Source organism: Lithobates pipiens, unplaced genomic scaffold (assembly GCF_037356315.1).
Source record: "Lithobates pipiens isolate NorthernLeopardFrog02 unplaced genomic scaffold, aLitPip1_a1.2 Scaffold_59, whole genome shotgun sequence".
NCBI classification, from domain to species: Eukaryota; Metazoa; Chordata; class Amphibia; order Anura; family Ranidae; genus Lithobates; species Lithobates pipiens.
In genome coordinates this window covers 1816873-1842375 of record NW_027507880.1, presented here as the reverse complement: position 1 = coordinate 1842375, position 25503 = coordinate 1816873, and the positions used below count along the sequence as shown (strand labels likewise).

The 25503-nt window shown below is 44.6% G+C and overlaps 2 protein-coding genes across 3 annotated transcripts in view; one reads left to right on the top strand and one right to left on the bottom strand.

Moving 5' to 3' along the window:
* The window catches only part of LOC143958170 (mannose-binding protein C-like), a 586186-nt gene that overhangs the window by 60098 nt on the left and 500585 nt on the right, over positions 1-25503 (top strand). The gene's annotated exons all lie outside the window — the stretch shown is intronic.
* The window catches only part of LOC143958169 (pulmonary surfactant-associated protein A-like), a 29421-nt gene continuing 21733 nt past the window's right edge, over positions 17816-25503 (bottom strand). For both annotated transcript variants that reach the window (XM_077467627.1, XM_077467628.1), the window contains exons 3-4: positions 21699-21782; positions 17816-19392 (exon numbers count right to left, since the gene is read on the bottom strand). In XM_077467627.1, the coding sequence (XP_077323753.1) occupies positions 19013-19392; positions 21699-21782 (464 nt within the window). In that variant the 3' untranslated portion in view covers positions 17816-19012. The remainder of the gene's footprint in view (positions 19393-21698; positions 21783-25503) is intronic.

The following is a 25503-nucleotide window of genomic DNA, read 5'->3' as shown; positions in this document are numbered from 1 at the left end:
AATTTTAACGGCTAATATGCAAGATACTGTCCTAAAAAGGGTTTGGGGACCTGGCTCCTGCCCCAGGGGACATGGGTCAATGCAAAAAAAAGTTTTAAAAATGGCCGTTTTGGCGGGAGCACTGATTTTAATGACGATTAAAGTGGAAAAAAAAAGTGAAATATTCCTTTAAATATGGTGCCTGGGGGGGTGTCTGTAGTATGCCTGTGAAGTGCCACGTGTTTCCCGTATTTAGAACAGTCCCTGCACAAAATGACATTTAACGGAAATAACGTCATTTAAAGCTGCTTGCGGTTTTAATGTTATATCTGGTTCCTGCAATATGGTTGAAAATCATTGAGAAAAATGGCATGGGTAGCCCTCCCTGCCCATTACCAGCCCCTTTGGGTCTTGTACGCATATTAAGGGGAACCCCGTACCCATATTAAAAAAAGGAAATATGTGTGGCCCCCAGGCCCTATATACTCAGAACAGCAGTATACAGGCGGTGCAAACAAGACAGGGACTGTGTAGGTTTGTTGTGTTAAGTTGAATCTGTTTGTAATTTTCAACTGGTACATTTTTAAAGTGTAGCTCCAGTCAAAAAAACTATTTTTAAGCTTTTTGGAAAACATAGGGAAGGGTTATCACCCCTGTATAATTTGTTTCGTCGTCCATCTTTTTTCATCTCACTTGCTGTTGTCTCCTTGCGTTTGCAAGTAGGAGATGTTTGTAAGTTGGATGTTTGAAAGTAGGGGCCTGCCCTATATGCTCTGCAGAAATGGCGGAACAAGGTGTTGGTTTTGCCACAACATTGTAAGCCCTGAAAGTGACTCTTGGTGGGCGCTGGAGCGCCCTGCTGTGAACGATTATATCAAGAATTGTAATTACATGCCATTGTTGAACAGTGGTAGAAAAATTGACCTTTGGTGGTTGTGGTGCTGGTGCCACAACACTATAAGTCCTCACAGTTACTCTGGGTGGGCACAGGAACGGGCCCTCCTGTGAAATAATATATCAAGAATTGTAATTACATGTCCCTGTTAAACAGGGGCAGAAAAACTGGGCCTTAGGCACTGGTGCTGGTGCCACCACACTGCAACCTCTGCCATATACTCTAGTTTTATTGCAGGAATTAGCCCTGCTGCAAAGCATTGCATCAAAAATTGTAATTAAACGCCCCTGTTAAACAGGGGCAGAAAAATTGGGCTTTAGGCACTGGTGCTGGTGCCAGGACACTGCAACCTGCAACGTACAACACGTACAACGTGACTAGAAAAAGGAAGTTCAATAGCCAGTAGCCAACAGCTTCTGTCTCGTAGTTGAATCTGAGCATGCGTGATTTTTGGCATGTCGGAATTGCATACACACGATCGGAATAACCGATAGAAAGTTATTACATTGGGAAAATTGAGAGCCTACTATCAATTTTTGGCTGGCGGAAATTCGGACAGCTAAATTCCGACGGAGCAATACACTAGCTATATAGGTCAGGTGAATATAGCGGTGTATACTGCGGTCAGGGCACGCAGACAACAACCACTACACAACAGCAAGATCAAAAATCGTCCGAAAACGATCGGTGTGTACTGTGTTGAAGGTACACAGAACACCCACTAACTCCTGCAGATGCCTTTATTATAGAACACCAGAGATAAAGGGGTATATACAGATGTATACTGTGCTGTGCTGGAGGCACACACAACTTCCAATAACTCCTGCAGATGGCAAGTGGGCTCAAATAGAGAACAGCTATGTAGGTGGATACAGCGGTATGTACTGGGTACAGAGCACGCAGACAGCACGCACAAGCTCCTAACACTACTGACTGCAAGCTCTATTATAAAAGATAGATCACTAGCTATATAGGTGAGGTGAATATAGCGGTGTATACTGCGGTCAGGGCACGCAGACAACAACCACTACACAACAGCAAGATCGAAAATCGTCCGAAAATGATCGGTGTGTACTGTGTTGAAGGTACACAGAACACCCACTGCTTCAGATGCCAACACACTACAAAGGCCGCCGCGCTGGCGGCCTTATATAGTGTGGGGCGTGCACTACACAGCCTGAGCTATGATTGGCCACAGGCATCCTGCCTGTGGCCAATCATGGCTCTCCTCGCTGCTGGCGCTGCGATTGGCCAAGCATGCGGGGTCACAGTGCATGCTTGGCCAATCATGAGCCAGCAATGCACTGCGCCATCGCAGTGCATTGTGGGCCGTGAGCGCCACACGAATTTGGTGCGAACGGACCAAAATGTTCGGACTTCGCCGAACGGACGAACAGCCGATGTTCGAGTCGAACGTATGTTCGACTCGAACACGAAGCTCATGCCTACTGTCCATGTATATGCTCTGCTATTATGGGAAAATGTCATCCTTCATCAATGAGCACTTTACGCTCTATCATTATGGGTGTTGCTTGTGGTATGGATATTTGTAGCATACTTTCCACAATAGCTGCCTTAATAGGGCTTAGAATTTTTCACAACCACATCCTTGTGAGGCAACCTGTTGAATTGAATTTCTCTGCCACTGCAGACTGCATGCAGGCCCAAAATGCATTGCATTGGTGAGGCATTTTCTATCATGCTGACATAAACGTGTTTGTGCCAGTTTCCTGGATCCTGTCCCTTCACAGGACAAGTGGAAACAACTACTTAGTCCTTGTACACACGGTCGGAGAATCCGTCAGAATGTGTCCTATCAGACCGCGTTGTCGGATAATCCGACTGTGTGTGGTATGCATCGGACTGATTCCGTCAGAATATCCGTCGGACCCAATTTTCCAACTTGTTGGAAATATTTTCCGACCAACTGGTTCGATCAGACATACTCCGATCATGTGTAGAGAATTTTGATCGGACCAAGTGCCACGCATGCTCAGATCAAATTCCTACATCAAAGCTATTGGCTACTAGCCTGAACGTAGTCCCATCGTAACAAAATTACATCATCACGTTCTGAATGATCGGATTTTTCGACAACTTAGTCCGACCGTGTGTATGCAACAGTTTCGGACAAGATCCGACGGGCAAAATCCGACGGACAAGATCCGACGGATTTGGTTGTCGAAATCTACGACCGTGTGTACAGGGGCTTAGAGTGTATAGACCCCATGCTTAAGTGGATGTGAACCTAATTCATGAAATTTGAGCTGGACACATATATGTTCAGTGTTCTGTTATATCTCTTCAAAGAGAGACGTCCTGTAGCTCTCTCCTGAGACCCGATTCACACTGAGGCAGCGCGACTGCCTCAGGCGACCGGGATCCGACTGTGTGAACCGGCTCTGACCCTTCCTCTGTTATCAGCCAGATAACTCCTGACAAATTCTTGGAGAACATCAGAAAAAAAGCAGCCTGACATTTCTGTCAGGGGAGGCTGCTTTAAATAGATTAGCAGGGAGCTGGCCCTGTTACAAAACACGATGAGAGGGGGCGTGTGCCTTTCCTCCAATCAGCAATGTACGCTATCTTGGCTGTATGCCCAAACATCACACTCCGTGTTAAACAGGAAGAGAACATTTCCTAACACAATCTGAACTTTAAAAAAGTATATAAATGTGAAGACAGCAGATATACATGTAGAAACTTATGTAGGGAGATTTGGTTCATCTCTGTGTATCATCTGAGGCCATTCACTTCACCGGGTGTATGGAGGGTTTACATCCATTTTAATGAATGTAACAACCTGTTAGGTGTCATTGTCCTGGTCAGGATAAGATGATTGTTGGCGGGTCTTATATCTTTTTGGAGCATTTTGCGTTCAGGGTTTCTTCTCCTAAAATAATGCAAAACCCCTAATTTGCATATTCTCCTTGGGCGCTCTTTTAACCACTTCCCACCCGGCCACTGCATATAAACGGCCGGGTGGGAGCTCTCTACTCCTGACAGGACGTTCCCGAACGTCCTGTCAAAGAAGCGGGATCGCGCGGGCGGGATCGCGCGGGCGCGCTTCCGCGCAGCTGCGCGACCCCGATGCGCACGTGTCCCCCGCACACGCCGCATCTCGGATCGGCAGGAGGGCAATGTAATTTGCCCTCCTGATCCGCACGATGGCTGTGTCTAATCACAGCCATCGTAAGTAAACAAAGGGGGGATGGGCGGCAGAACACCGGTGATCGTGCCGCCACGTGCCCGCGCAGCGGCGCGATCCCGATCTGCCTGACACCCCCGGAGACCGGAGAGAAAAATACAACAGGAGGGCCATGTGATTGGCCCTCCTGATCACATGACGACTGTGTCCAATCACAGTCGTCATGTAATGTAAATAGAGAGCAGTTTTAACTGCTCTCATCTCTTCCTCTCCTCACACAGAACCTGTCAGTGAGGAGAGGAAGAGAAATCTTTGCTTCAGCCGGGAAGATCAGTGAGTTTTCTAGCTGTTTGTCTGCTGTTTACCCACTGATCTCCCAGCTAGTGTCCCCCAAAACACAGTGTCCCCAAAAACACAGTGTCCCCAAAAACACCTGGCACATCAGCCCGCCATCTGACACATCAGCCACCCGCCATCACCAGGCGCACCTGCCCGCCATCACCAGGCGCATCTGACCCGCCATCACCAGGCGCATCTGCCCGCCATCACCAGGCGCATCTGCCCGCCATCACCAGGCGCATCTGCCTCGCCATCACCAGGCGCATCTGCCCGCCATCACCAGGCGCATCTGCCTCGCCATCACCAGGCGCATCTGCCCGGCCATCACCAGGCGCATCTGCCCGCTATCACCAGGCGCATCTGACCCGCCATCACCAGGCGCATCTGACCCGCCATCACCAGGCGCATCTGACCCGCCATCACCAGGCGCATCTGCCCCGCCATCACCAGGCGCATCTGCCTGCCATCACCAGGCGCATCTGCCCCGCCATCACCAGGCGCATCTGCCCGCCATCACCAGGCGCATCTGCCCCGCCATCACCAGGCGCATCTGCCCCGCCATCACCAGGCGCATCTGCCCCGCCATCACCAGGCGCATCTGCCCCGCCATCACCAGGCGCATCTGACGCCCGCCATCACCAGGCGCATCGGACGCCCGCCATCACCAGGCGCATCTGACCGGCCATCACCAGGCGCATCTGCCCGCCATCACCAGGCGCATCTGACCCGCCATCACCAGGCGCATCTGACCCGCCATCACCAGGTGCATCTGCCCGCCATCACCAGGCGCATCTGACGCCCGCCATCACCAGGCGCATCTGACGCCCGCCATCACCAGGCCCATCTGACGCCCGCCATCACCAGGCCCATCTGACGCCCGCCATCACCAGGCCCATCTGACGCCCGCCATCACCAGGCCCATCTGACGCCCGCCATCAGGCCCATCTGACGCCCGCCATCAGGCCCATCTGACGCCCGCCATCAGGCACATCTGACGCCCGCCATCTGACATCTTCCGCCCGCCATCTGACATCTGCCCGTCAACATGACTAAAAGGTCGTACAGCGCAGAGGAGGCTTTCCAGATGCTCCAGAGTATGTCCGACGAGAGTAGCGGGGAACTCTCTCCGTCAGACTCGGATATCGATTATGAGCCAGTGGAAAGCAGTGGCTCTGAGATGGAAACCGAGGAAGATAGAATCCTAACAAGGAGAAACGGGAGAAATGAGCAGGCGCAGACATCAAACAGCAGCGCACCACTCCAGGATGATATGCAGGCATCCACCAGCAGCGCAGCACTCCGGGATAGGCAGGCATCCACCAGCAGTTCTGCAACCTTCCTTGAAGATAGGCCAGATACTAGCAACGGAGCATCCCATCAACGAGGCAGTGCCCATACTAGCCTTCCAGATGTTCTGCTGTATCCAACATGGCTGCCCGATACGTCAGTAGAACCTGTTATTCCCCTTTTTACATCCCAGCCAGGCCCTCAGATACAGACGGAAAATGTAACCCCACTTTATTATTTTCATTTATTTTTTACCAATGATCTCCTAACCGACATTGTGGAGCAATGTAATCTATATGCCAGCCAACATATAGCCAACAATCCCAGTTCTTCCTATGCCCGTCCTTTTTTTTGGAAACCCCTCACCGTGGAAGAATTAAAAATTTTCCTTGGCCTAACCCTCAACATGGGGCTAACAAAAAAAAATGAAGTCCATTCCTACTGGTCTACCCAACCGATCCACCACATGCCGGTCTATTCATCAATTATGCCCAGAAACCGTTATGAGATGATCATGAGATTTTTACATTTCAATAACAATGCCCAATGCCTCCCTCGAAATCATCCCAGTTATGATAAATTATTCAAAATTCGGCCCCTAATCAATTTTTTTTCCGCCAGTTTCAAACAGATGTTTACCCCTGATAAAAATATTTGTGTGGATGAATCCCTATTACACTTCACTGGGCGACTTGGAATACAACAATACATGCCCAGTAAAAGAGCCAGACGTGGGGTAAAATTTTATAAGGCGTGTGACAGGGCCACGGGTTACACATATGACTTCATAATTTATGAGGGAAAAGACCGACAGCTAAACCCCCCTGGATGCCCTACCTACATGGGAACAAGTGGCAAAATTGTCTGGCAGCTGATCCAACCATTGCTTGGGAAAGGTTACCACCTATATGTAGACAATTTCTACACAAGTCTCCCACTTTTCCGCCATCTGTACCTAAAGCAGACTGTGGCCTGTGGGACAGCACGGACCAACCGCAAAGGCTTCCCACAGATATTGGTCACCAAGAAATTGAAACCGGGTGAAATGGCCAGTATGCGGACTAACGAGGTACTAGCGGTGAAGTGGAGAGATAAAAAAAGAGATGTCTACATCCTTTCCACAATACACAATGACACCTTGGTGGAACTGCAAAGAAGAAAAGGCCCCATCCAGAAGCCAAAATGTATCCACGAGTATAACTTATACATGGGGGGGTTGGATATGAATGTCCAGATGATGCAGCCCTACTTGGCCACCAGGAGATCACTGTTTTGGTACAAGAAAGTCGCCGTTTATTTGATGCAACTGGCCATGTTCAATTCGTATATTATTTTTTCTAAGAGCACCCAAAGTTCCCTGACCTATCTAAGATTTCAAGAAGATGTCATCACAGCCCTTGTCTATCCCCATGGCCAACCCACTCAACTAATTCGGTCTGATGCAGTAGCCAGACTCCATGAAAGGCACTTTCCCGACATCCTCCCTCCTACCCAAACAGGTCGCAAACCCCCAAAAAAATGCTGTGTGTGTACAAGTAGAGGAATTCGCCGTGACACCCGATACTACTGTCCAGACTGTCCCTCCCAGCCAGGCCTCTGCATTGGAACTTGCTATCGAAGCTATCATACTTCACTAAACTATTAGTAAAGTGAAGATGATTTCTTTCCAGTTTCCACTTTCTGCCATTTCTGTGTATGACCCGGACTGTTAAATGACTATGCCTCTGCCAAACATATTTCTGCCTTCAACGTGTATTGACCTCGGCCTGTTAAATGACCATGCTTTTTGCCTGCCTCCTGAACTGATCATTTGCCCTGCCACTGTACAGCACAGGGGTCTCACATGTGAGGGGCTCCAGAAAAAGTTTTCCGAGTGGAGAAAACCTTTTTCTCCAGGTTTTTCGTTTTCTCGGATTAGGGTCTGGAGACTCGGAGGCTTCGTAGAGATTTGGGTGGGAAGAAGCCTCTACCCCTGTCCTCGGGTCTTACCTGACCAAGGCCCAATGTACAAAGTGCCGCCTGCTGCCATCTGAACTGGCCCTGCCTTTGCCTGCCACCTGAACTGGCCATGCCTGTGCCTGCCACCTGAACTGGACATGCCTATGCCTGAACTGCCTGCTAAACCTTGGACTGTACTGAACCATGTTCATAATTTTCCATATCTGTCTGCTGCCTGGACAATTCCTGGACATTTCCTTTGGCTGTCTAGAAAATGCTTTGACTGCTCTGGAACGGTGTCCCTGCCTGCTAAAACCACAGGTGAGCCTTTTTTTTACCCTTTGCTCAGCAGAATGTATTTTGGTGTGTAATTCTTGGTGTGTACATGCTATATGTTAGAAGCCTGAAGGTGGTACTTGTATGTTGGGCTTCTGTATGCGGCCAGGCTGTGGAAAAGTCTGACACATGGGGTATCGCCATACTCAGGACGAGTAGCAGAATGTATTTTGGGGTGTCATTTTGGCTATGTACATGTTATGTGTTAGAAAGATCTTCTAAATTGACAACTTTGTGAAAAAAAAATAGGTTTTCATTTTCTTTCCACGTTTTCCAAAAACTTGTGGAAAGAAATTACATGTTCAAAAGTCTCATTATGCCTCATAGAATATACATTAGGTTGTTTTCTTTACAAAATGGGGTCACTTTGTGGGTAATTCCATTGTCCTGGTGCTCCAGGGCCTTCAAAAATGTAATAGGTACTCAGGAAATGAAATGTGTAATTTATGCCTTTAGAACGCCTGATGGTGCTATATGGATGTTGGGCCTCTGTATGTTGCTAGGCTGTGGAAAAGTCTGACACATGGGGTATCTCCATACTCAGGACGAGTAGCAGAATGTATTTTGGGGTGTCATTTTGGCTATGTACATGTTATGTGTTAGAAAGATCTTCTAAATTGACAACTTTGTGAAAAAAAAATAGGTTTTCATTTTCTTTCCACGTTTTCCAAAAACTTGTGGAAAGAAATTATATGTTCAAAAGACTCATTATGCCTCACAGAATATACATTGGGTTGTTCTTTCCAAAATGGGGTCACTTTGTGGGTAATTCCATTGTCCTGGTGCTCCAGGGCCTTCAAAAATGTAATAGGTACTCAGGAAATGAAATGTGTTGAAATGTGTTGAAATGTGTTAATTTATGCCTTTAGAACGCCTGATGGTGCTACATGGATGTTGGGCCTCTGTATGTGGCCAGTCTATGGAAAAGTCTGACACATGGGGTATCTCCATACTCAGGACGAATAGCAGAATGTATTTTGGGGTGTAATTGCAATTATGCCTGCACCATGTGTGAGAAATAACTTGTAAATATGATAATTTCGTGAAGAAAAAAAATATATATATATATTTCTTAATATTCCAAAGCATTGTGGGGAAAAAATTGCAACTTCAAAAAATTCACTACACCTCTTACCAATTACCGCAGACTGTCTTCTTTCCAAAAAGGGGTCATTTGGGGGGTTATTGTACTGTCCTGACATTTTAGGGCCTCAAGAACTGAGATAGGCCATCAGTGCATTAGGATTGATACATTTTCAATTATGCATAGCATGGCTTGTAGGCTCTATAACTTTCACACAAACCAATGATCATACACTTATCAGGATTTTTTTTACCAAAGACATGTAGTAGAATACATTTTGGCCTAAATTTTCGCCAAAATTAGATTTTTTTGGTTTCTTTTAAAAGAGAAAGTAGAAAATTTTGTTTTTTTTTCAAAAAATTCGCTCTTTTTTCGCTTATATTACAAAAAATAATAAATGAAGTGGTGAATAAATACCACCAAAAGAAAGCTCTATTTGTGTGAACAAAATGATAAAAAATTCATTTGGTTACAGTGTAGCATGACTGAGTAATTGTCATTCAAAGTGAGAGAGCACTGAAAGCTGAAAATTGGTCTGGGAAGGAAGGGGGTTTAAGTGTCCTGTATTGAGGTGGTTAAGAACCATCTCCCACTTCACCCCCTCCTATCTTTGCTAATCTTCTGTGCCACTAACAGGTGTGGAAAGCTCATATTTGCACAAAATAAATAATAATAATATAATAATAATAATAATATGGTGAAAAGCATATTACCTCTCACCATAAAACATGGTACCCTGTCTCTTTAAGAGCCATCTGCCTTCATCCACTCACTTTAGAAGCATCAGGTGAGCTTCATGCAGCACTTCCAAAGGCAGACATTAGAGACAGTTAAAGAGGAAGTAAACCCTGATGAGTTTACTTCCTCTTTGTTTCCCTGCAAAGGTAAAGCTTAATGGACTACTATGCATCGCATAGTAGTCCATTATGTGTCACTTACCTGACACAGGAGCCAGCGAAGTCACCGCTGTCCCCTGTAGTCCGGCGCATCCATCTTCTTGGTGGGTCTCGCCGCTCCATCGCTGTCATTTGGCGAAGCCACGATGACGTCACTCCCGCGCATGCGCACGGGAGCCGGCACTCGCGGCATATCGCCGCTGACCGCGGTGTGCTCAATGCACCTGTGCGCCGCTGTCTACTGCGCATGTGCCGTAGACAGCGGTGCCTGTCTTTCGGCAAATATCTCCTAAACCGTGTAGGTTTGGGAGATATTTCTTGGACCTACAGGTAAGCCTTAATCTAGGCTTACCTGTAGGTTAAAGTGTGTTGTAAGGGTTTACAACCACTTTAAGCTGGACACGCACACTATACAATCTTATCTGGATTTCTTCCCTCAGAGTCACAAAAACCACATAACGAGAGGCCAAACCTAATACCGCGTACACACGAGCAGTTCCGACGGACTTTCCGAATGAACGGACTTGGCCACACACAATCACGCCAAAGTCTGACGGATTCGAACGTGATGACGTACGACCGGACTAGAATAAGGAAGTTCATAGTCAGTAGCCAATAGCTGCCCTAGCATCGGTTTTCATCTGTCAGACTAGCATACACACGAGCGGATTTCTCGATAGGAACTGGGTCTATTTCTAAAATCCGTCAGATTTTTGGACAACAAAGGTCCGATGGAGCCCACACACGATCGAATTGTCCGACGGATTCGCTCTGTCGAACCTTTGCTGTTGAAAAGTACGGTCGTGTGTACGTGGCATTAGAGTCTCGATTTGTATGCAATCAGGTATGCCCTTGCACTACATGGCTCTGCTAAATCTTTAGGAAACCTGACAACAAAAGTTGCATAGTGTGTAAGGGGTCTTAGAGACTGAGACCAAAAAAACATTCAGACTGTCAAGCCCACAGGTGTACACAGCACAGCAAGGGAGCCAGGACAGCACATCCAGGGACAGACAGGGTCAGAATCTGAGGTAAGTCCTTTACCTGGCAGGACTGCAGAGAGAGAGAGGGAGAGAAGCCCTCACAACTGCAGACCCCCAAGATCATTACACCCATTGCATGGTGTCTGGCGGTCCCATCCTGTGCTGCCCATGTCCCTGCATCCTGTGACACCAATCACAGCCACTCTCAGACTGACAATACAGCCAGGACAGCAGTGCAGTGTGCTGCATATAAAGACAGGAACAAATAAAAAATAAAGGAAGAGACAATGATAACATTGCAGAGCTCTTATAATACAACACCCGTACAATATCAGTGCTGTTTAAGCATCATTTTGTCCATAGCCTTGGCACAAAAAGGCACCCAGTTTTAAAAAAGGGATTTACCTTCAGCATTCAGGGTCTTCCAACTCCATGAGAGGCTGAACATGGAGGGGTAAGTTCAGCAGGGGGATGCAGCAAACAACGTACTTACCAATTGAAATCAAAAGATGGCCTGGAGCAGACCAAAAAAGAAAGAACATCTTAGTTGGGGAGGGGCTACCTTTTATTCAGCTATACAGGGGGTAATGTGGGGCTCAAGAACAGATGATAACCTGTTGTGTGCTGACAGGAGGGTGGGCCAGGAAATATATATACCACATCTGTACCACCAGCAGTACCATTACATAGGCCCGCCAAAAAGCACTACCATAATGTCGCAAAGGGTTTACACACCTGAGGAGGCATATGCCATTCTTACCATGTCTGATGATGAGAGCAGTGGGGAGCTCCCATTATCCGATTCTGGTTCGGAAGTCTTCGGAGTCAGTGGATGATAGTGAATCAGAGTCCGAGTCCGTGGAGGAAACCATCCCTCCCAAAAGAATGAGATCAGGACCAAGATCAGAAAATGGGAAGGGTCCTCCATAGTGGGGTTTTCTAGGCGGCAACAGTTATGGGGTTTTCTAGGCGGCAACCGAGTACACACGATCGGAATTCTGGCCAGAAAAAGACTGATGAGAGCTTTTCATCTGAAAATGCGACCATGTGTATGCTCCATCGGAATTTAGCTGTCCGAATTTCCGCCAGCCAAAAATTTCTAGCATGTTCTCAATTTTCCTGACGGAAAAACTTTCTATTGGTAATTCCGATCGTGTGTATGCAATTCCGACACGCCAAAAATCACGCATGCTCAGATTCAACTACGAGACAGAAGCTATTGGCTACTGGCTATTGAACTTCCTTTTTCTAGTTAGGTTGTATGTGTAGTAGGTCACTGCGTTATAAATGATCGGAATTTGATGTGACCGTGTTTAGGCAAGACAGCTTGAGCCGAATTCCGTCGGAATTCCATCGGGAAAACCATCAGATCTTTTTCCGAGGAGAATTCCGATCGTGTGTACGGGGCATTAGAGTAATATTTCATATGAATTTAAAGAATCCATTTTATTGATGGCAATCAAATCATGTTAACGGTGACAGTTAAAATGTAAACTCTGGTATAGGGGATATATGAATCAATACAATTAATGCAAACATAATCGTACACAACATTTAATGTTTAAAAATGCTGGTGGTGCACAAATCACTGTTAACATGATTTGATTGCCATCAATAAAATGGATTCTTTAAATTCATATGAATTATTACTCTAACTGTTGCCGCCTAAAAAAAACACTATGGGGGACCCTTCCAATTTTTTTACACTATTCGGGGTGTGCGTTATGTTTATTTCCTCCTATATGTGTCTTTCCCTATGCAGGACCAAGATCAGGACCAAGATTAGGAGATCTACCCACCACCAGTAGCGCCAGACCCCAGGAAGAGGAGGCCAGTACAAGTACTGGAATCACACATCCAACCTGAAGAACTCAGCCCCAGTCCTACCTTCCAGATCCTCTGGCAAACCCCTTATGGTTACCTGCCAACTCAGGATCCGCTATCATCCCCCCTTTCACTGTACAGCCAGGTGTGCAGCCCAACAATTTTTCTCAATTTGATTATTTTTATTTTTCCCACAAGATTTGATGCAGAATATGATTGATCAAACTAATCTGTATGCATCCCAATTTATTGCTTCCAACCCCAATTCTTCCTACGCCTGCATTTTCCAGTGGCAATGCCTAACACTGAACAAATTTCAATTGTTTTTGGGTTATACATTTAATATGGGGCTTACAAAAAAAGAATGAAATCCATGCATATTGGTCCACCAACCCCATCCATCACATGCCCATATATTCCGCTGTCATGTCCAGGACATGATTAGGCGTTTTCTCCACTTCAATGACAATTCACAGTGCCCTCCCCGAGAATAACCCAACCACAACAAATTGTACAAGATATGCCCTCTACTCAATTCCTTTTCCCAGAGATTTAGAGGCATTTTTATCCCAGACCCCCACTGACCGACTGCACTTCAAGCAGTATATACCAAGCAAGAGAGCCAAGTATGGGCTGAAATTAAATAAATTATGTGATTGAGCCACTGGATACGTCTTCACCTTCCGGACCTATGAAGGCAAATATTCCCAGCTCCTGCCCCGTGATTGCCACACATATATTGGAACCAGTGGGAAAATTGTCTGGGAGCTGGCATACCCCCTGTTTAAAAAAGGATACCATTTATATGTAGACAACTATTATATCTGCCTGCCACTTTTTTGTCACATTTATAGTAAAAAAAAAACCTGTTGACAAAAAAATTGCAAAACAGAGAATCGGCATTCATGAGGAAGGAGGGGGTGTTGGCCATTAAGTGGAAGGACAAGAAAGATGTCCACATTCTCTCTACCATCCACAATGACACCGTGGTGGAGATCCAAAGAACATACAGCCCCATTGTCAAGCCTTGTAAAATGTGTCCACGACTACAATATGTACATGGGGGCTGGATTTAAACGATCAGATGCTACAGCCCTATTTATCAACCAGAGAGTCCCGTTATTGGTACAAGAAAGTACAGGTACAAGAAAGTTGCATTTCACCTGTTTCACATGGCCCTTTTTAATTTGTTTGTCTGCTACCAAAATGCAACTCAATAGAAACAAATCACCTACCTTAAGTATATTGAAGATATCGTCACTGCCCTCATTTAACAACAAGGACCCCCCCCCCCCCCAGGAAGCATTTGCTCTGATAGAGTGAATTGACTTCATGAGCAACACTTTCCCTATCACATTCCCCCCACAGAATCTGGAAGAAGACGACAAAAGAAATACTGTGTATGCAGCAGAGGAGGAGTAAGAAGAGATACCAGCTATTATTGTCCCCAATGTCCCTCCCAACCTGGCCTGTGCATCGGAGATTACTTCAAAAATGATCATACATTCATCCAATATTAGTTCCCCTTATTATTAACAGACTGCCATTTCCCCATTTGCCTGCTACCATGTTAATTAACTGACCTTGGCCTGTTTGTTGACAATGCCTCTGACTGCTGATTTAAACCATGCTTCTGACTTCCAGGTGCACCGACCTTGGCCTGTTAATCTACTATGTTTTTGCCTGCCACTTGGACTGATCTTTTGGCCATCTACTTTAGTACACAGGGGTCTCACACATGTGAGGGGCTTCAGGATAGTAGAGAAAAACTGTTTTTAATTTTCTGTGCTAACAGAACAGGGTCTGATTGCCTGGAGGCTTCGAAGCGATTTGAGTGGGAGAAGCCTCTACCCCTGTCCCCCTGGCCCTAAGCTTGATGGTCCTTCCTGCTGCCTGGACCAATACTTTGGCTGTGCTGACCATATTGGTGCCTGTAATGACCCATGACATTATGGACCATGTTTCTTCCTGCTGCTTGGACCAATACTTTGGCTGTGTTGACCATATATCTGCCTGCTGCCTATACTGACTTTGGACAGTAATTCTGCCGGGACACCTCTGCCTGCTACCTGGACCTGTGCTCTGGCTGTACTGACAGTATCTCTGCTTGTACAAACTATGGACAGTATTCTTGCCTGCTGCCTGGATGATTGCTTTTGCTGTTGCTGACCTCATTCCTGCCTGCTGCCTGAACCGATGCTCTCCTCTGTGGACCACTGCACTTCTAAAACCACAGGAAATCTTTTATTATTTGGTATGTACCTGTTATGTGTTAGAAATATGAAGGGCCTTCAAAAATGTGATTGGTAGTCAGAAAATGATATGTGTAATTAATACTGCTAGAATGCCTGGAGGTGCTACTTGGATGTTGGGCCTCTGTATGTGGCTAGGCTTTGTAAAAGTCTCAAACGTGGTATCGCCATACTCAGGAGGAGTAGCAGAATGTATTTTGGGATGTAATTTTTGCTATGTGCATGCTATGTGTTATAAATATCTTATAAAGGAACAACTTTGTGTAAGAAAAATGCATTTTCATTTTTTTCCACATTTTCCAAAAACTTATGGAAAAAAATGAACCATTCAAAAGACTCATTATGCCTCATAGATTATACGCTGGGGTGTTTGCTTTCCAAAATGAGGGCATTTTGTTGACAATTCCATTGTCCTGGTACTCCAGGGCCTTCAAAATTGTAATAGGTGTTTGAGAAATGAGATGTGCAAATTATGCTTGTAGAACGCCTGAAGGTGTTACTTTATTGTTGGGCCTCTGTATGTGTAAAAGTCTCACATATGTGGTATCGCCATACTCGGGAGGAGTAGAAGAATGTATTTTGGGGTGTATTTGCAGTTATGTATATGCTGTGTGAGAGAAATAACCTGTTAATATGAACAGTTTGTGTAAAAAAAAATTAAGAAAAAAATCTTAATTTTCTCAAGAATTGTGGGGAAAAATTACAACTTCAAAAAACTTTGCATCTTAGTAAATACCTTGAACTATCTACTTTCCAAAAAGTGGTCTCAAGAAATTAGATAGGCCTTCAGTACATCAGGTGTGATTAGATATGATCAATTTTCAGTGATTGGCACCATAGTTTGTAGACTCTATAACTTTCACAAAGACCAAATAATTTACACTAATTTGAGTTATTTTTACCAAAGATATGTAGCAGTATACATTTTGCCACAAATTTATGAAGAAAAATTACTTATTTGCAAAATTTTACAATAGAAACTAAAAAAATTTTTTTTTTCTTTCAAAATTTTTTTCAATGTTTTTTCACTTATATCGCAAAAAATAAAAAAAAACAGTGGTGATTAAATACCACCAAAAGAAAGCTCTATTTGTGAGAAGAAAATTATAAAAATGTTGTTTGGATACAGTGTAGCATGACAGTAATTGTCATTCAAAGTGTGAGAATGCTGAAAGCTGAAAATTGGTCTGGGCGGGAGGGTGCATAAGTGCCTGCTATTGAAGTGGTTAATAAACCGCCTGAAGTATATTAGAAAAAGAACACCAGGAATGCACTGCAGTCAGATATAGGCTACACTGGATGCAGAGTGTATATATATATATATATATATATATATGAATGAAATATACTGCAGCTAACTGAACAACCTGCCTGCTCAATCTAAATCACACTATCTCTCCGTCCACATGAACAATACTACACAGGTAGCCTTGTATAGTGTGAGCCATGATTGGCCAAAGGCACCCTGCCTTTGGCCAATTATGGCTCTCTTAGCAGAGGGCGCTGGATTGGCCAAAGCATGCAGGTCATGGTGCATGCTTTGGCCAATCATCATACAGCAATGCACTGCGATCTCGTGGTGCATTATGGGGCATTCCACGGCACTCGAATTTGCCACAAACACCCCATGATATTTATTTTTTGATAAACGGCGAACACTCGTTGTTCGAGTAAAACTTATGTTCGACCCAAACATTGAGCTCATCAATACTTATGACATACTTCTGAGAATGCCAACTTTTGGATTCACACCAGAAACATATGCCTTCCAGATTCTATAATAAATTACTCTAGAGTATTGGCTTCCTAGCATTGATCATGGTAGTCACCACTGAACCTGAAAGCCTCTGATCTTTTAGAATGAGTGTTTCAATAGCCAAACCATTAAATTGAGATTGTAAGGTAGGGATAGAACTGGTCCCTGCGAAAGCAGGTTTGGATGTGGTGAAAGGGTCCACAGGTCCCCCACTGCCATCTTTATGATTTCTGCATACCAGGCTCTTCATGGATCATGCCAGGGCTACAAGAACTGATGGAGGCAGTATGTACATGAGAGTAGTGTGAAGGGTATTATGGGGGCGGCATGTACAGAAGACTAGTGTGGAGGGTATAATGGGGGCAGTATATACAGGAGAGGAGTGCTGAGGGTATAATGGGGCAGTATGTACAGGAGAGGAGTGTGGAGGGTATGATGGGGGTAGTATGTACATGAGAGGAGTGTGGAGGGTATGATGGGTGTAGTATGTACAGGAGAGGAGTATGGAGGGCATGATGGCAGTAGTATGTACAGGAGAGGAGTGGGGAGGGTATGATGGGGGCAGAATGGGGAGAAATTTTGGGCAGTGTCTGTGGGGCGACTATGGAATGATGTCCCTTAGCTGCGGGGTAAAAAGCAGCTCTGAGTGAGGTCTGTCAGCTGGATGTATGAAGTGGACTGGTGGGTGATACAAGCTGGAGGGGGGTTGGGGGCAGAGAACTGGTCAGATAGTGATGGTGTGTCTATAATAAAAAAAAAGCTATTGTGCTCATCCACTAATATATACAACAATAAATCATACAACAATACTACTCAATGAAAACAATCTCCTGTAATAAAAGATGCCAGCCTCTAGCACTCTGTGTATGCCCAGATGATGTGATAGTAATTGATGACCATTCACGTAACCCTATATTGCCCCTGGTCTGAGCTGAATAATGTTCCCGGGTCTCCGGCAGTACAAAACTAAGCCCATTGCATACCTTTCTTAGGCCTTACAGCAAATCACCCCAATAGCAGCCCCACCCAGCACAAGGTTTGTTTTCAGAAGAAGTTTCCAAATTAAGCTTAGGAGAAAGAAGAGTCCACACAACGACAGACATTTTACTCTTTATTGGAACACATTTGATTCATAGTTGGTTTACATTAGATTATGTCAGTCACCCCAATGGTGATGGTATATTCCTTAAGTTGCAAGCAGATAGAGAACAGCATAGATGGGCGTCGAGGAGCAGCCCAAACCTTTAGGAGTTTTTTCTAGAGTCCTACATCCTAAGCCAAAGGGATATGAGTATCCTCATGTGTCTTGCACCTCCTGTCATTGTTCCCCCCCTATTTTAAACCCCCAGGAAGTTAAAGTCTAACATATATAACTAAATATCAACAAATTGTGAAGAAACATTTACCAACCCATTTTCTTTTCAAGACTAAGATCAGGTGTGGTCCCATTTAGTAAGTTCAGTAATCGGTTAGTCTTTTGTTGCCTTATCAAAAGATTATTTCTGATTGGTTGTTTTGGCTTACTGCCACCGTGCATTATTTTATCTTTGCAAAACATTTCTGAAAGAGGTACATATTTAGAAGAAAACTGGAGATACAGTGATAAATCGTAAATAAGATGTAATTTTTCGTATAGTCACATGTATTTAATTCTTTTCAGGAGAGTAACTGAACACAATCACCAAAATGTATTAAATTGATTGTAAACCTCAGACATGAAATATGAACAAAGCATATCCCTCTATAGTCTGTACGTATCTCAGTCCAGAGCACTAAGTGTCATTTATGCCTGCTGCTTTATTCCTATGCTATGTGTAAGAAAAACTTGTCAGAAGTGACTCAGACATCAAGTGCCTCTGATAGCCTCAGCTCTGTTCCTGTGTGCTGTGTGAAGGGGGGGGGGGGGTGTATCTTCCCTCCAATCCGTTCTCAGCGATCCACTCACTGAGCTCTGCAGTGTGTGTGTTGCCATCTCCCCCTCCCCCTGCTTTCTGAAAGCTCAGACAAGCTGCATAAATTCTGCACTTTGAAGGTCTGTAGAGAATATAGGACCGTAGATAAACAGGTGCAACTTAAGTAGGAAGATTTGTTTCATCTCTGTGTATCATCTGAGGCCAGTCACTTCACTGGGTTAATGTAAGGATTTACAACCACTTTAATGCTTGGTATATGGAGTCGCGCAAGAGAAAAAAGGAATGTAGCTTCTAAAAGTTTGGTTTTTGAAAAATTATAAAAGGAGAATTTGAAGGATAAAAGAGGTGCATGAATTCTAAGAATTGGCTTATTTGCACCGATTTAAAGCTCACAAATGAAAAAACGTTTGCTTGCGCAATTCTCATCATTCCACCCTCCATCATCCCACATTTCCACGCAGTCCTCATTGTTACGAAGGTTGTTGGGTTCACCAGCATGCCAGTTGAAGTATGTAATGACTTGTCCAGACAGATCTCTAAAGTCACCCTCATGCTGCAAGTCGTTTATACCCATAAATGTGTGCGTTTGAACCTTTTTGCGGAGGGAGAAAATGGCTTGGTTTTCTTCTTGGGTCCGAGGTACGGCCAGCTGACCTCCGCCACTGGCACAGATGGTTTTGGCCTCGTCGTAAGTGACTTCAAATCTATTCATAATATAGTTTTTGTTTCTGCTTCTAGCAATGTCTTTTCCAAATGAAAAAACTGTAATAGTGGAAAGAAAGGAAAAAGAAAACATTTTTATCATGAAACTTCATGGAACACATAGTAGAAAGTAACATCTGTCACTTTTTATTAGGTTAAAGGAATCCTGTAGGTCAGGGGTGTCCAAACATTTTTCAAAGAGGGCCAGATTTGATAAATTTAACATGCGTGAGGGTCGACCATTTTGCTTGACATTCTTTGAACCATTAAAATTAAAAGCAAATTAACTAATACACTGTACAACAATAATTCTCTTGCCTTTGTGGCTGTGTGTGGTGAAGAGTCTAAGGATGAGCATAGGCGTGCTATTTAGATATTTATTGGCATATAATACCCACATTCACATTAAGAGGGAAGTTTCAAGAAAAAACTTACATTTTAGATAAAGAACTGTGAAGCAAAATAAGGGCCAGTGCCCATCAATGCAGCCTAATCAGTGCCCATCTGCAGCCTCTCCATTGCTATGAATGCAGCCTCACCATTGCCAAGAATGCAGCCTCACCATTGCCAAGATTGCAGCCTCACCATTGCCAAGATTGCAGCCTCACCATTTCCATGAATGCAGCCTCACCATTTCCATGAATGCAACCTTACCATTTCCATCGTTGCAGCCTGATCCATGCCCATTTGCATCCTTGGAGGGGACAGGGAGGGAGTGGGACGTGTGCTAACAGATAACATACAGGAGAATCTCCTGTTTATGTGGCGGCCTCTTTAATACAAAGTCCCACCTCCTATGATAGACAGAACAGTAGTCCAATGATGGCCCAGGAGACAGGACTTCCAATTACAGAGGCTACTGAGTAAACAGGAGATTTCTACTGTATGTAATCTGAAGGCACTCATCCCACACCCTCTGAAGTACGTTAAATACGTTATATATGGTATCCCGTTCGTGAGATTCATTAGGGTCCACAAAAGATATGCCGTATAACACTCACTTTTTTAAAAAATCGGGGGAAATCGAGGGTGCGTGTTATACGCCGATCCCCCGCTGTTGCTAGGGCTTTCTTCCTCTATCTGCGGCTTCGTCTATTTTTGGCCACACTCGGCCGTTCGCGGCTATCTTTGGCCATTCTCGGCTATCTTTGGCCACACTCGGCCGTTCTCGGTGGCTTTCCGAAAAGCCGAAAGCCACCGAGAATGGGCCGAAAATAGCCGAGAACAGCCGAAAATTCCCAAAAGCCGGAGAGAACGGCCGAGTATGGCCGAAAATAGCCAAGAATGGCCGAGTGCGGCCAAAAATACAAGAAATCCGCTGAGAACACCCGAGAACTACCGGCGCCATTTTTAAACGGCAAATGACTGACAAGGCTGCAAATGCAAGGCTGCATAAGACTGACAAGGCTGCAAACGACTGACAAGGCTGCAAATGCAAGGCTGCATACAACTGACAAGGCTGCAAATGACTGACAAGGCTGCAATGCAAGGCTGCAAATGACACTGACAAGGCTGCATTGATGGGCATTTAAATGTAAGTTTTTTTCCTTAAACTTCCCTCCTAAAAGTTTTTTTCTTTTAAATTCCCTCCTAAACTTGGGGTGCGTGTTATACGCTGGCGCGTGTTATACACCGATAAATACGATATGTATCCAAATCACTAGTGGGGCCACATTAAACTGGAACGCGGGCCGCAATTGCCCTGCAGGCCGGACTTTGGACATGCCTGCTGTAGGTGGACAACTGTGGCAGCCATTGATGATCTCCATCTAATTGTAATTTAGAGGGCTCAGCTGCTTAAAATCCAGATGCCTAAACTGTAGCCTCAGCAGTAGCTCTTGTTCATCTAAACATGTACTCCAGGACACCTAAAAATCACCCCTTGAAGTAGGGCTGCATCTGCAAGGCAGGGTTAAATGCTTGTTTATGACTAGAGAATTTGGTAAAGCACTTTTACTAACCTGATCCTCCACTCCTGCAGGCTCTTCTGCACTGCTAGAGCAGTCCCTGCAGCCTGAACTCTCCTATGCTTCTGTGGTCTAAGGTCTTCTGACTTCAACAAGACCAATGCACTGATTCTTTGCTTACTACTGCAAGGGAATGCTTTTAGGTTTCCTGGAGTTGGGCTTTAAGCTTGCCACACGAATTTTGAGCATTTGCATCATTGGCTCAGTAGACTGCTGATTTCGACTATGAGCTGTGGACTTCAGCAACATAGGTTGGACCTCCAATTCTTTCAACTCTCCTCCCCCTACTGAAGTGTCCAAAGCAACTGTCTCTTCTGCGTACCCAACTACCCATTGTCCCAAAATACAAGATATACATTACCCAACTGAAAGTAGCCCCGTATAAAGCATCCAGCTAACCTTTTTCCTGATTCTCAAGGTTTGCTTGCAGATCTCTTATCCGTGAATCCAGAACAGTCATTTGAAATTTAAGATTTTCGATAGCTAAGAAAATAATTCACACAATCAATTTGTATGTATTATATGCTAAATAATTGTTATGTTCAGGACTAAACATTAGAATATTTTTCTACTTTTTTTTGCTCAGGAGACATTGAGAATTAAGAGGAAACTTTTCATTCCAGTTTTCCAGTGTTTGTAGTGGGCACCATAAAATAATAACATGCCTCTAACTGACTAATGGCAAAAACAAAGGAGCATTTCCACCATATTACCCAATGCAGAAAACCCCTATAGACAACTTCAGACTACCAACCATATGACTCTTTACTAAATCCAACTATTCCATTTAACTTTTGTGGTTCCCAAGATCTGAGCATTTACCGTATGGACTGCATGTGTTCTTAGGGCTTTAACATCAGCAGTGGAAGCATACAACCACCAAAATAGGAAGAAGGGTCCTTGTACCCAAAAGTGATGTCTGAGATGTTCTGAAAAAGTTCCAGAAAGTTTCTGCTGAGGAAAGTCTCCAGAGAGAGATGGGCTGCTGAGGCTAGTGACCCTGATGAGTACCAGTACTTAATACTGAATCAAGGCTACACTGCTACACCTGGCTAGAGACCAACACCACTGGAGGGACCACAGAGGACCGCGCACAGGAGCGGAGGAACCCACAAGGCCATGGTTGCACACCACAATTGGTGAAAGACTGCTTCTCACATCCTTGCCGAGGTGGGACCTTGCTAAAGTTGCAGTATCCAGGTCTGTGACTGCAAGACCCAGTGAGTTGCAAGAGAGAACTTATGAACCCAGAACATCTGCTGCTTTGCCCAAGATCACTGCTACAGTGTTGAGAGCTGTTGATGTCACCCTCGGTGACTTCAAGAGTTGGCCTGCTCATGTAGTCAGAGTTTCAGACACCTACAAGAGGAAGAAGATCATGTGACAGACCTCTGAGAGGTGAGAGGCCTTGGCTGCCATCTTTATTATACTCCTGCTTAATGACACAGCCTCCAGGGATTCATTCTGAGTATATGTCCCCCTTTCCTGTTGGAATTCCAAATTTCTATTGAGAGCATTTCAACATTTGACAGCCTTGGACCCCACCACTGGCCACCATCGGTCATTAGGGGGGAACTGTGATTTATAGTCCTTGAGTGTAGACTTCCTGTATTTAGGGTACCCCATAGATCAGGTCTTAAGAGGTATAGACTTTGCCCCTTCAAATCAAGTTTTGGGTACCCTGTTTAAGAGGCTTTAATTTTCTTTTTTTTAACAAATTGTGTTTTGGTTCAACCCTGATTTGCTTCTGTTTACAATTGTTTGTTATTATTGTTGCTGTTATTTGCCCTGTTGAACATGCTGCCCAAAAGAAATCCTTTCCTTTAGCCTTAATGTCAGAGATTGCGGTACTGCATGAAGGGTCATTACCACCAGGACCCAGGTAACCCAAACATCAATGGCTCTACAAGTTCAGACATTAGGCACTAAAAATAACTCCCATCCATCTAGCAATGGTGAAGCAAGAAGCATGAAGACCCCTGGGGTAATCCTCAGGAAACACACAGAGGGAATCTGATTGTTTAAAAGAAGGTAAGCTTCCTTCTCTTGTAAAGTACACTGAACATACAAAACTGCTCCCCAGTCCATTAAAGTTTGGGACACCCATGCCCCACGTTTAGAGAGAAACTTTCTTTCAATATTTTGGAGCAGGACATAAGGAAGGAAGAACAATGCTCTGGGTATGGTGAATAGCAGGACCCACCTTTGGGAGGAAGGAGGCCTTATACCACAAGGAAACTTTGTCCTTTAACATGACTTTTGGTGCCTCCTTAAAGTGGTTGTAAACCCTTACAAACCACTTTGACCTACAGGTAAGCCTAGATTAAGGCTTACCTGTAGGTCCAAGCAATATCTCCTAAACCTATATGGTTTAGGAGATATTTGCCCGAAAACGGGCACCGCTGTCTACGGCGCATGCGCCGTAGACAGCGGCGCGCAGGCGCACTGAACGCGGCAGTTCCAAAAATGGAGCTGCCGCATTTGTCGACTCCCGTGCGCATGCGCGGGAGTGACGTCATCGCGGCTTCGCCGAATGACAGCGGCGGAGCTGCGAGACGCCACCAGCAAGATGGATGCAGCGGACTACAGGGGACAGCGCGACTTCGCTGGCTCCTGTGTCAGGTAAGTGACACATAATGGGCTACTATGCGATGCATAGTAGTCCATTATGCTTTACCTTTGCAGGGAAAAAAAGAGGAAGTAAACTCATCAGGGTTTACTTCCTCTTTAATGGTTAATGTAGGCCATGGCCATGGTATTGTCTGACTTTATCCTCATCTGGTGTCTTCGCAATAGAAGAGACAACCGAGTTGCTCTTAGATCTGGAAAGTTAATGGGAAGGTGAACTTCCTTCTCTGACAAAGTGCACTGGGCATCCAGAACTGCTCCCCAGTACAAAAAAGTTTGGGACATCTACAACGGTCCCAAAGCATAATGTTTCCACCTCCATTCTTGACTGTAGGGATGGTGTTCTTAGGGTCATTTTCAGCATTTTTCTTCCTCTAAACACGGTGAGTCGAGTTTATGCCAAAAAGATGAATTTTGGTGGAAACATTAAGCTTTGGGGCTGTTTCTCTGCTAAAGGTACAGGCCGACTTTGCCACGTTGAGGGGCCAATGGATGGGGCCATGTATTCTTGGATGGGAACCTTCTTCCTTTAGACAGAACACTGAAGGAGGGTCGTGGATGGGTCTTTCAGCATGACAATGATCTAAAACATACTGCCAAGGCAACAAAGAAGTGGCTCAAGAAGAAGCACATTAAGGTCTTGGAGTGTCTCCAGACCTCAATCCTATATAAAATGTATAGAGGGAGCTGAAATATCGAGTTGTCAAGCAACAGCTAAAAAACCTTAAGGATTTAGAGAAGATATGTAAAGAAGTGTGGACCAAAATCCCTCCTGAGCTGTGTGCAAACTCGGTAACCAACTGAAGAATAATATTAATATCTAATATTCTTGCATCTCAAATGCATTTCCGGATGAATAACATTGATAGACAAACTGACTTAAAACAAAATGTGAGTTTATTGTCACTCAGTTGGCATCATAAATATAATGTAAAAAGTATAATAGTTCAGTTCAGTGTGGGTAAAAATATATGAAATAGAATAAAAAGTTATAAAGCTGTAATAAGCTTATGAAAGCATGTGTGCTTCATCATGGCTGCTGACTTCTGTCCATGCTGTCTCTTGTGTCGTTCACGAAGAAGCAGGAAATGACGTTCTAAGACTTCTGGCAGAATTCAGCTGTCCCAACTTATCAATCTCTTTGTGTGAATATGTCAGTGTCATCTCTCCAGTGTGTGTGTGTGTGTGTGTGTGTGTGTGTGTGTGTGTGTGTGTGTGTGTGTGTGTGTGTGTCTGTCTGTCTGTCTGCCCTTCTGTATAGAAACATTGGCTTTATATGTTACATGTGAACGTCATAACCTCACAAAAACTTAAAACCTTGCATGGCACACATTCATTTCTGCTAACTTCAGCAATATGCTATACAAAAGTAGATACTAACTCAGAGAGTCATATGGAGCTTGATTGACAAGCCCACATGTAACACTCCATACTTGAAGTAATGTGCTGATCATGTAATGTCATATAACCAAACATTTACATAATATGAACGCATATTACCAACTTTACTTTAAAGTGGATGTAACCCCAATGTCATCCTTTCTAAACTACTGCCATAGGGGTTATCTATAAGGAT